General features: G+C 63.0%; 3 protein-coding genes across 3 annotated transcripts; 2 read left to right on the forward strand and 1 right to left on the reverse strand.

The window, feature by feature from the left end:
- Positions 1-49: 49 nt before the first annotated feature.
- CHLRE_07g331900v5 (ribosomal protein S13) lies at positions 50-2,162 on the reverse strand. The gene is made up of 5 exons (XM_001690372.2): positions 2,070-2,162; positions 1,953-1,995; positions 1,514-1,728; positions 1,315-1,379; positions 50-366 (listed from the first exon to the last, which is right to left on the reverse strand). The coding sequence occupies exons 1-5, from the start codon at positions 2,095-2,097 to the stop codon at positions 262-264; spliced, it is 456 nt and encodes a 151-aa protein (XP_001690424.1). The 5' UTR covers positions 2,098-2,162; the 3' UTR covers positions 50-261.
- A 95-nt stretch (positions 2,163-2,257) lies between these two features.
- Positions 2,258-4,477, forward strand: CHLRE_07g331962v5 (uncharacterized protein). The gene is made up of 2 exons (XM_001690563.2): positions 2,258-2,573; positions 3,049-4,477. Exon 2 carries the CDS (start codon positions 3,317-3,319, stop codon positions 4,400-4,402), a length of 1,086 nt encoding a protein of 361 aa, XP_001690615.2. The 5' UTR covers positions 2,258-2,573; positions 3,049-3,316; the 3' UTR covers positions 4,403-4,477.
- Positions 4,478-7,212: 2,735 nt separating this feature from the next.
- Positions 7,213-9,299, forward strand: CHLRE_07g332025v5 (uncharacterized protein). Its single transcript, XM_043064203.1, has 4 exons — positions 7,213-8,103; positions 8,313-8,401; positions 8,615-8,682; positions 8,825-9,299. Exons 1-3 carry the CDS (start codon positions 8,008-8,010, stop codon positions 8,679-8,681), a joined length of 252 nt encoding a protein of 83 aa, XP_042922771.1. The 5' UTR covers positions 7,213-8,007; the 3' UTR covers position 8,682; positions 8,825-9,299.
- The last annotated feature ends 2,308 nt before the right edge of the window (positions 9,300-11,607 follow it).

Raw genomic sequence — 11,607 nt, forward strand, 5'->3', positions numbered from 1 at the left:
CCCCCCCCCCCGGAATCTGCATGCGAGCACGAGGCATGGATCATCCTGATGGCTTAAGGCGTTACACCAGTCCGGGCGCGCTTGCCGCCGCCACCACACGCGCTCCAAGAACAAACACCAGCTCTTGGCACAATCCTAAACCCGCCAGCAGCAGGAGCAGCAGCCCGCCGCTGCCGCCGCCGCCCCTGCTGCTGCCAGCCCGGGGCGGCGGCGCCGGCCGCATAACCCACAGGTACCGCCAAACGGCTAGAAGCTAGCCGTTTAGGACACCAGGGTGGAGGCGGTCGAGGACTCGTACTTCCAGTTCGGGGGCAGCTTGCGCACGCGCTTGTAGTAGCGAGCCAGGCGGTGGATGCGGCTCTCCACCTGCAGGCGGGCGGAGGGAAGAGGCAGGGGCACACACAGGCACAGGCGGCAACCGGCGCGCAGACACGAAACAGCACGCGTCAGAGGCTTTCCACAAACGGGAAATCGGGTAGGGCCGCTGGGCTGCACAACAGATAGCGCCCGACCGCGGCTCCAGCATTGGGCAGGGTGGTGGTAACTGACTGGCTGGCGGCGCCACTAAATGCGGCTCCGGCGAGTGTGATATGTATCGCCCAGTTGCTTCTCTGCACAGTCCAGGCGCCGCTGAGCCACACCATTCCTGCCAACATGTATCCGTCCGCCGATGCTGTAGGCACAGCAACCCGCACACGAGCAACGCCGCGCCGCGCCCGCAGGCTCCCTGGTCGCTGCGGCTACCGGCAGCTGCCCGGTAGCCTGCAGCGCCATAAGTGCTTCAAGCATCCCCGCAGGCCCCCATGCGTCCGCAGGCATCCGGAGCCAGCTACGGGCGCTGAAGCTGCCTGTGCCATTGCTCCTCAATCAAGCGGCTGCGCCCGACAAGTAGCTGCTTTTCCTTGGGTTCTGAGTTCCGAGTCCAATAGTGCCCTGCCTAACCGACATTGTCGCGCGCGGACAACAGCTGTGTGCAGCACTGCGCTGCCTGGCCGCCTGGCTGTCCCCGCTGTAGCCAGCTTCCGGCCTCTAGACTGACAGCCACCTTCGGCACTGCCGCCAAGCCACCCAGCCGCCGCCAGGGTCCACACGGGAGTGAGTTTGCAACTGCTGGCACCCGCTGGTGCAATGTCCAGCACCAGTGTGCCGCCGCACGCAGTCTCCTAGAGTGCATCAACCCACAGGCACTCGTACCATACCCATGCACGCTTAGTACTTGTTATCGCCATGTGCATGACTTCTGCCACACACCAGCGCAATTGGCGTACCCACACCACCGCCCTACCCCTGCATGTGGTGGACCCAAGCGCTCACCAGAATGAGGCGGAACTTGCCGTCCTTGTCCTTCCGGTTGCGCTCCAGGTGCTTGCGGATCGACACTGCGTCGTTAGCAGAAATGGCGAAGCGTCAGCAACCGCACGAGGCGGAACCGAGCGCTTGCCGAGGCACGAGGCCCCCTTGGGCCTGCTGCTCGGGCAGCTGCATAGTGCTCGTGGCGACTGCTGGGGCTCACCGGCCTTCTTGATCATGAAGTACAGGTCCTCAGGGATCTCGGGGGCCAGACCCGCGCCCTTCAGGATGCGCAGGACCTTGCTGCCAGTCACGGTGTTGATGAGAGGCACGCCGTGCTGGTCACGCAGCACGATGCCGATTTGCGAGGGGGTCATACCCTTGCGGGCGAACTTGCAAATCATCTCCTGCACCTCAGCGCCGGTGGTCTTGCACCACCTGCAGCAGCGGAAGGCAGCCCGGACACAGCCATTTAGGCCAGGACGCACCGACCAGCATCATCTGTTTTGCCGACCCGTCCCGCTCCTAGTGTCTAATTATGAGGACTTTGTGCCTCTGTCGTTATGATAACCCCTTGCCACCAGCCACCACTGCGACGACCGCCGCACCGAGCCGAAGTCGGCCGGCGGCTTCCACTGCCACCTGCTCCCTTAAATACTCACGAGGGCGGAGACCGCTTGTAGGGGATGGCAGAGGACGCCTTGCCTGCAGCGCAGAGTGAAATGCCGGTAAGCCGGCGCGGTTCCAGCATCGGCCGCTGACATCGCTGCTTCGCTCACCCTTGCCCTTGCTGTGCATGCGACCCATGGTGGCGAGTCGTGTATGAACACCCGACTCAGCGGTCTTGGAGAGGGAGAGTCAAGGCGCGGCCAGTGCTCAAGTGCCAGGGGAGAGGCAAAGGCGGAATGGGGGCAAATGTACGACATGAATTTGTTACGTGCTGCCTGTTTACCCTACCCAATAATTTCTGCAGCGTCCTGGCATCTTTTGAATAACCCACAGCGAACCTGACAAGCTTACGGTAGCTCAGCACGCGAATATTTACTTGGCATCCAGGCGCATTCCTTTCTCAATCCTTCACGATGTCCGCTCCTGGTGGCCGCTTCACGCACCCGTGGCTCGCGCCTCTGCCTCCTGGCCGCGCCCGCGCTTACGACCTCATCTACAAGGTTTGCGCCACTGCGCTGATTGCTGTCTCCGCTTACACCTTCGTGGAGGTTGGACGTGGTACCTACTACGTGATGCACTCCAACCGCGCTCGTCGCGCGGCCGACGCCGAGCAGGTATGCACTGTGTGCAGGGGGAGGGGACGATGACGACAGCGTGAGGTCGCGACATCGCCACCCGCAACTTTGTGGCTTGCTCTCAGCATCCGACGGCTTTCTGGTTGACATCGGTAGAATGTCTGAATCTGCCGCTGCCGGCGCACGTTGGGGTGGCGCCACCAGGGCGTGCAACAAACCCCGAGCAACGGCTCAGCCACGTCTCCTGGACTCCGCCAACGTTGCTTCCGCTTCTGCCCAGTCTTGGTGTTCCCGTAACGCCGTTTTTGTACCGGCGGGACTTGCCAGCAGCCAGCCGCGCTATGGCTTTCAACATATTACAGCTCTGACGGCAGGCCGGGAAGCACCTCAACCTGCGTCCATACTGTCTGGCGGTACCCGCCCCGCACCGTGCCATGCCACTGCCACTGAACCGTACTGCCCCCTTCCCCCTCCCCGCCCGCGCTCCACCTCTCGCGCCTCCCTTCTGCCCCAGGCGCCGGAGTCTCGCAGCCAGTGAGCCTGCACACGGCGGCTGCGGCGCAGACCTGCAGCCGCGAGCAGTGACCGACATACTGCAGCGCGAGTGCATCATTCTAGGGCAGACATGGCAGGGCTCGGCATGCGGTGCACGCGTGCATAGAGAGGATAAGTCAGGAAGGCCGGCATAGGGCAGCTAGCCCAGCATAGTAGCACCAGCAGTAGCGACAGCAACAGCGGGCTTGAAGCAGCGCGTGCGCCACGCCGACGTCCAAATGTTAGAGATGCGGTCCGCTGTGCTGGTCAGACTCAACGGGTCAGCGCAACAAGTCAGCTCGCGCGCAGGGTGGGGGATAGCCAGGTCCACAACGCGGCGGCATCAAGTGGCGCGGCTGCGGCTCTGCCGCAGGACAGCGGTAACGCCTGGGGGCAGTAGTGGTGGCACCGATGACAGCGACAGCACGGACGCATTCGAGGCCGCGGGCGCGCCGCCGGCCTGGCGCGAGCGGCTGCAGCCAGGAGTCCAGTGGAAGGTGCAGTGGCAGGTGGGCGCCGGCGCCGCGCCCAGCAGCACCAGCGCCAGCCCCGCAGTGGGCGGCGCGCCGGGCAGCCCGCAACCGCCCGCAGCCGATTCTGGCCCTGAATGCAGCTCTGGGGCCAACTCGGGCGGCCCAAATACCGACTTTAAGTCCAGCTTTAAGTGGACGCGCTTCGACCGCGGCTCAGCCGTTCGCGCGGCGGCGCTGGCGGACTCTGGCTGGGATGAGGCTACGTTCGAGACTCGTCTGACTGACCTGGCCGCCGTGCTCCCCGACCTGCGCCGCCGGCTGCCGGAGCTGCCGCTGGCGGTGCTGCTCGCGGCGCTGCGCAACCCGCGCGCCGCGGCGGCGCAGGTCGTGACGCTGAAGGCAGCGCTCCCAGGCCTGGACGTAGGCGCGCTGATGCTGTGCCACCCGCCGTTCATGGACCCGGATGCCTGGCCGCCGGCGCGCCTGGCGGCGGGCGCGGCGCATGCAGCTGCGGTGCTGGGCGGGCAGGTCGCGGCGGAGGGCGTGCTCCAGTGGTACCCACCGCTGCTGGACCCAGAGCTGCTTGACGGCAGCGTGGCGCAGCTGCGGCGGCTGGTGCCACAGCTGGTTAACAGGCACCTGCCACCTGTAGGGATGGCGGCAGCGACAAACACAGAGGCGGCCCTGGATGAGCAGCTAGGTGGCAAAGGCCAGCCGCGGGGGACCCCTGCTGGGGCCAGAAGCAGGAACGAGCCGGATTCAAAAGAGCTGGTGCATTTGCTAGGCATAGTCATGAAGAGAGCTGCGGGGGAGGAGGGTGGAGAGCGAGGCCCGGCGCCATGGTGGGAGGCCCCATTTTAGCAGCTCTCCAAGGGGCGTGTGCGATACCATCCAGCAAGACACGATACTCTGCTACTCATGTAAATGCATACACGCTACTTCGCACAAAACAGCACTTGTCCCTCACGCATTTGCGTCTCGTGGGTGACACCAGGATGGCTGCTGCCTTAGATGTTGTCGGCGCAGCGGCGGCCCTAACGGCGGGCTTTCCTCCCGAGTGACGCACTTCAGCCTCTTGCTGCGGCGAGTCCACGCCCGCGGCAACGGCAACCCATGTAGTCGTCGGCGGCGCATTCAGCTGCCAGCCGCCGAATCTGCTGTATCCGTCGCTTCAGCTGCCGAAACTCTGGGTCATGCCACCCCAGCCACACGCACCCAGGTGCGCGCCGTCTCGAATCTTCTATCACTCCCGCCAGCATTGTGTGTTGTCTATTTGTCTGTGGCGTGTGGCCTGGCCGAGCGCCCCGGGGAACGAGGAGCACGCCACAGCGTTTCAGCTCGCCGCCAGCAACGTGCCCCCGCTTGATGGCGCTCACTTCACGGTTCGTCGTTCACCGTCAGCCTTCCGCAGCGGGATTATGGTAACGCGGCACTGGTAACGGGGCCGGGTAATCGTTTGCGCGCGGGCGACGTCCTTTCATTTTTGGGGCACCTGGGCTGCTGGGCGTAACTTGTTTCCCGGGGCTCAGCTCATCAGCCACGTGACTACACCAACCTGCCCCTTGCCATATCCCATCGGCCATCGCACGCACCTGCACGCACCTGAACAGCTCGTAGCACTGGAGACCAAGGGTGTGCGAATGGGACAGTGGTAAGGCAGGTTGGTGAAGTCCCGTAGGGTGCAGCTGATCCCCAGACCCCAGCAGATGGCAAACAGTTTGCAACGGCAGGGTAGGAGTGCGCGGCTGGTCGAACGCCGGAGTTGGAGACCAGGGACCGTGTTTCAAGACGGGGCGATTGACGCTGGAGTGGAGCTGTGGCTGCCTCGATGGCCCCTTGTCGTGGCCAGGCGCCCTAAACGCAACTTTCTCACGGTGGGGGCGGCAGGGTTCTGGGGGCAGGAGGCTTGGGTGTGCGATGGGACAGTGTTAAGGCAGGTTGGTGAAGTCCCGTAGGGTGTGCGATGGCCGATGGGACAGTGTTAAGGCAGGTTGGTGAAGTCCCGTAGGGTGTGCGATGGGACAGTGTTAAGGCAGGTTGGTGAAGTCCCGTAGGGTGTGCGATGGGACAGTGTTAAGGCAGGTTGGTGAAGTCCCGTAGGGTGCATCTGATTCCCGCTGACTCCAGCAGATGGCAAACATGTGCAATGGCAGGGCAGGAGTGCGCGGCTGGTCGAACGCCGGAGAAAAAATAGTATAATGGGGGTTCTAGGACAGCTCCGACTAACCCCCAACTAACTCGTGTACGGCACCCCAAACCCCCTCAGCCGTACAGGAGGTAGCTTGGCAGTCGGCAGCTGCGCGAGTGTGAGCAGGTAGTTGTACGGCGACCCGGCTCGGAAGCTACCTGACTGTAGTGACGCACACGTGTAGTTGGTGCTAGTCGGCAGGCGCGCGAGTGGGAGCTGGCAGTTGAGCGCACACGCGTGTGGGAAGCGCGAAGGACTGTATGTTCTAGGACAGCTCCGATTAACCCCCAACTAACTCGTGTACGGCACCCCCAAACCCCTCAGCCCTACAGGAGCTGCGGTTGGGTGTTGGTAGCTGCCGCGGCTGGGAGCTGGTAGTTGTACGGTGGGCCGGCTTGGAAGCTGCCGAGCCTGGGGGCACGCACACGGGTCGTTGGCATGAGTCGGGTAGCTGTACGGCTGGGAGCTGGAAGTTGCGCGGGAGACCGGCTGCGAAGCGACATGAGTGCATAGGTGTACGGCGGAGGTCACGGGGTGGTGGCTGGCGGTTGGCGTGGCGCAGGAGCGGGAGCTGGCAGTTGCGTGTGGTGCCGGTTGGGAAGCTGCGTGTGAGCTGCGTGTATCACTCAGATGGGATACATGGGGCTGCGCCTTTCCGTGAGCTGCATCTGGGCTGCACATGGGATTCACACGGACTGCACTGTAACTGGCGCGGCGGGGCGGCGCCAGCCGTCCCCGCCGCGCTGGGAAGTGGCGTGTGGGATGTGATGGGATGTGATCCAGCCAGGTGAGGACATGGCTGCGTGCGGTGCACTGCGTGCACCGGTGCGGCGCGTCAGTCTTCCTACCTACGATCGAGCTGCATCAGAGCTCACACGCGGCTGCGGCTGACCGGCGCGGCGGGGGGCGGCGCCCCCCGCCGCGCAAGGGGGCTGCACTGAAACTGGCGCGGCGGGGGCGGCGCCGCGCTGTGGGACAACCTGGCTCTTTCAAAAGCGTGCTTTTCCCCAGTGCTTCGTTAGAGCTTCCTGCTACCTCCAGGGTGGTCTGGCATTCCTGACACGGGCTGTTTCAGAGCCGCTCAGCCTCTGGAGGGATCTGCACATGCCTCTGGAGGGCTCTGAAGGGCTCTGGAGGGCTCAGTAGGGCTCTGGAGGGCTCTGGAGGGCTCTAAAGGGCTCTGGAGGGCTCCGGAGGGCTCTGAAGGGCTATAAGGCGCTCTGAAGGGCTCTGCCAGGGGGGGGGGGTAGGAAACCAAATCCCATACACCATGCCCCGAAACCGCCCGGGACCCCCCTGAGGGGGACGACCGACCCCCTGACCGACAAAACCGTCCCGTAGAGGGGTTTATACCCCTCCATTTATTGTAAAAGTGGTGCCAATCGACTCCTCTCATCGAGATCTGTCCTTTCATACCGTTTCCGCACCTAGGCGGTGACTTTGACAGGTCCGGAATTCCATCCGTTGAAATCCCTCAACCCGAGGACGTGCCCCGATTGCTTTTCACGCTATCCAATGAAATCGTTGACATTCGACTTTCGACTTTCTTGCCAGCGCCTAATCTGAGTCAGCTCCGGCGCCAAAAACCTGACCTTTGCGCCACACCCACCTGACCTTTGCGCCTGACCCGCCATTCGTCGTACTCGTCACTGTCATGTGCATGCGGTTCTAGTGCTAGTCATCACTGCTGTACACTGCCTCCGCCTCACTAACTCCTTCATCCCTCATTTCATCACTGCTACCTGCCTCAACCGCCGACTTGACAGCCTGCCGCCAGAACACAGATGCACGCGTGCCCATACCCTCCATGCTGGACTTCAGCTCGCGAATGCGAGCTCCTTCCCGCCCCTTCAGCTTCTGGTGAGCTAGAACCTGCGTGCTTGCCCCTGCCAAGCGTGGTTGTATGGCCCTCACCCCCGCACCAACCGCATATGTCTGCTGCTGGTGCTGCAGGCTCGGCTTCTGACGGGCTGCACTCGCTTAGCAGAATGTGGGCACCAACATGGCTACGCATTTCCGCCAACGGCACGCGGCGGCTGCAGCCCGGCACCCGGCAGGCCAGGGCAAGTTTCCCTGCAGCCTGACCTGGTGCGTTAGCTGCAGGGATGTCTGGATGTTGGGGCCAGAAGGGTCTGGCGCGAAGGGGCCAGTCGCTTCCAGCACGGTAGGGAAAGGCTCCTGTCACTGGCACCTCCGGCAACGGCTCAGGCGCGCTTGCTTTCGCTGCTGAAAACAAAGCGCGCAAGGAGTCCAGGTGCATTCACAGCTCGACGCCAGCATGGCTGGCCGACACGTCCGGGAGTGGATGCCGGCATCTAAGCCAGCGCGCTGCAATCAGGCTGAAGGCACCTCTTCAAATCGTCTCAGCCGACAGGTGAACAGGATGTGGCCCTAGCGTAGCGATGCCGGGTCGGAACAGTTTTGTTTTAGTTCTGAACTGGGCTGCACCATAGAGAGGTCAACGAAGTGCCAGCGACACTGTTCCTTCAAGGACAGCGCGCAGCTTCCGCGCCCGCAGTGGCATTCTTGATTACACCTATTGCAAGCATATCGTTGATTGGGCCCCGTAAACACCCACTACAGAGCGCGCGCTGCACTTCTCTCCGGCCGGTACTCCGCACTCCCCTGGCTGAGCCAGAGGCCCCCTGCGCGGCCTCAGCAGCAAACGAAAGGTGAGTCCGCGGGCCCCTACGCGCGGCACACGAGTGTTTTCAGCACCCAGCTGGTGCATGCAGGTCACAGCACAGCTGTCTGGGGGGGCACGCAACAAAAGGACGGCACAGCCAAGGGAGGGGGCCCCTCCCACCCAGGGCTGTGTCACACTCGGTGGGAGTGCTCTGTTGGATGCTGCCACGCTGACGTCGTTGCATCTCTCATCTCCGTAGGAAGGCTGGAGGCCGTCCCCTTGGCAACGCGGAGTTTCCCCGCAAAGCGGCCACCTTGCATATTTAAGGCAAGTCGGCACGGCCTCCGTGTGGACCTTTAGACCAAGGTGTGCTGTCGGGCTCTTCTGGACGAAAGGAGGGTGGCCCGAGAAGGTTCGAGGCGTTCGAAAGTATTGACGGCAGTGCAACTGATCTAATTCATGCGTGCAGGCACGACATGGCAGCGGGAGAAGTTGTGGCGGCGGCTGGGACTGCAAGCTCTGACACAGGAAGCCTGCTCACTGCTACACAGAAGCTTTGCAAGTGTGCGCTAGCAACACAGGATCTTGTTTAGCTACGGAACGAGTAACTAAGCAATAGCCAATAGCGGACTCTGTGTAACTCGTTAAGTAGTGTGTGTATATGTCAGAGCGCGCGTGGGAGACCATGGAGTGCATCGAAGTTCGGAAGGGTTGGTAATCAACCCCAGAACCCAGATACAAACGATGGTGCAGCGTGAAATAGGCGACGATGTTGTGGGCGCGGGGCGGTGGGCGAGGTGGGTTGCGGTGTAGGAGTTGCTGTTGCTGGTGGAAGTGGGGGTGCATGAACACAGGCTAGTGGACAAGAGGAGTATGCAGAGGTGCAAGCACCTCCCTTGACTTGCGCTCGTTGCAGAGGACAATGAATGTAATGAGGCTGGAAACGAGCGCTCTGCATGCGTCCCTGCGTGTGTATCTGCGTGCGTGCGCGCATGCGTTCGGGGTGCGAATGCGGCGCCGGTTAGGGACTTGCGGACCTGGCTTGTAGTAGGTGACTGGGGGTGGGGCGCCGGTCCCGGCCGCCCTGAGCCGCTCGACGGCGCGGGGTCGGCCGTGCCGGTGTTCCGGTGCTGGACTGCTGCTTTTACGGTAGGGGCAAGGTCGGTGGGGCTTGGGCGTATAAGGGTTTCTTTTTAGTTTGACAAGGGCCTCCTTGCTGGGTATGAATGCGGATGTTACAGAGGGGACAGTCCCGGTGCCCGAAGGCACCGAGCCATCACATGCTACCAGGGCCCAACTTGACGCCACCAACCCCAGCTGTGCTGCAAACCCTCCCGCGGTCAAAGGCTGCGTGACTCCGCGCACAGTGAATCCCAGCCAAGCCGTAGCTCGCCAGAGCCCCACCGCTGTGCATCAACGCCACCATTCTAGGCACGGGAGTGCCGGGAAACGGCCAGGTCGCCTGACCCACACACAGACAGAGGGCACGCACTAACCAGGGCGCAAGCGTCCAGGCACTAGAGCGGCCACCCACACATGCGGCCGTGCGAGTGTGCGACCCGCCCACACACAAAGCCACCAAACAACCCCTACGGCGAGGGGGGTGGGGAGTCAGCGTCATACGGCAAGCATAACACCATGCCATCACCAACAGCCCGAGAGATGAACGGATGAGCAGACGGCACAGTGTCCTCACCCTTCGGTCGGATACCCAAAGTCACGAACGTCTGAAGACGACCCCAGAAGTCAGCCACGACGGCCAGGCCAATGCTCTGCACCCGGGCCGACGGCAGCTTCACTTGCGCCGCCAGCCCGGCCATCACAATACCTGGGTATGACGTAGGGTCTGACACGGGTTTCCTGCTGGGTTTGCCATGGGGTGTGTGGCCAGCTGTTTCTGGGTTTACGGGTGTGTGGTTGACGTGTCAGGCGCGGTGTTGCTGTCGTCGTGGCTGTGTGTCTTGCCACGCCTGCGTGTGCGCGTGCCTGTTTGTTGTGGCTCTGCGCTCCCGTGCTGCAGGTCTGCTCTTTTAAGACGCTGTCTCCTGTCCAGCCACCGGGGAGCTCCTCGTGAGCCCGGACCTCACCAGCCGCGTGCCACTAAGTACCCCACCCCACCCACCGCCAGCCACCGCAGCTGTCCTGCCCCATGGGCCAGCAACTCTCCAAGCAGTCCTTCGCCCACTCCCCAGCTGTCCCAACCAGCCGTCCCACTCCAGCTGTCCCCCTCCAGCTGTCCCCTTTCAGTTGTCCCATTCCAGCTGTCCCACTCCAGCTGTCCCCTGTCCCCTTCAGCCGCCCCGCTGCTCCACTCCAGCTGTCCCACTCCAGCTGTCCCTTGTCCCTTCCAGCCACCCCAGCTGTCCCACTCCAGTTATCCTATGGCCCGTCCCCACCCCGCAGGAACAAGAGGGTGTCAGCTTTGTACAGCTGGAAAATGGGCTGAGCCCCCGTAGAATCGTGGGGGAGGGCGACTCTGCCCCATTGCCGACGGCTCGGGGCCTGCACGCGTGCCGGGACTCCCACACACCATCCACGGACGTCACAGGCTCCCTTGCCATCAAATTCAAGCTGTACCTAGCCCCTCAACCTTGATCAGCGCCCCCCCCCCCGATGCCCCGCGCTCAACGGGCTAGGCGCAGGGCGGAAGCGACCTCAGGGCTCCTTGGGCATTCAGGACCGGCGACAGGCATGGCTAAGCAGTTCGGCGAAATCTCGCGCTGTAGCTCCCCGGCCTGAGTGTCGTCGACATACTTTGTCTCGTAGATACGGCAAACGCGGGCTACGGTGCCTTTCCTCGCGACCTCGCGAAAGTCAATTGTCCATCGGACGCGCGAAGGCACTTCTCGCTCCGGCCGACTTGGACCCGCCGCCTATTTACATGCAATAACGAATAGTAAATAGTAATACGTAGCACTCGCGGTTTGCGCCAGTATGCTACTTTGTGCCGACCCAGCCCGTCCCGTGGGTCAGGCCTTACCGCCTTATTCCGCACTGTGCGTTATCGCTCCTGATAACCTATACGTCCAATGTCTGATAGTGACCCCGACTATGGCCCCCGTGCGGATGACAAGTACCGAAAGCGGCTGAAACAGGCGGACCCCGAGTGGCGTGCACGCACGCACGCACGCACGGACAGGGGCGGTCCTGGGGGGCTTCGCCCCCCCCCCCTGGATGTTGAAAACGGGGGGGGGGGGGGTCGAGGCCCCTAAGACGTCGGCGGGGGTGCAAGGGTCGACGGACTCGGTCAGG

This window comes from Chlamydomonas reinhardtii, chromosome 7, assembly GCF_000002595.2.
Source record: "Chlamydomonas reinhardtii strain CC-503 cw92 mt+ chromosome 7, whole genome shotgun sequence".
Lineage (NCBI taxonomy): Eukaryota > Viridiplantae > Chlorophyta > Chlorophyceae > Chlamydomonadales > Chlamydomonadaceae > Chlamydomonas > Chlamydomonas reinhardtii.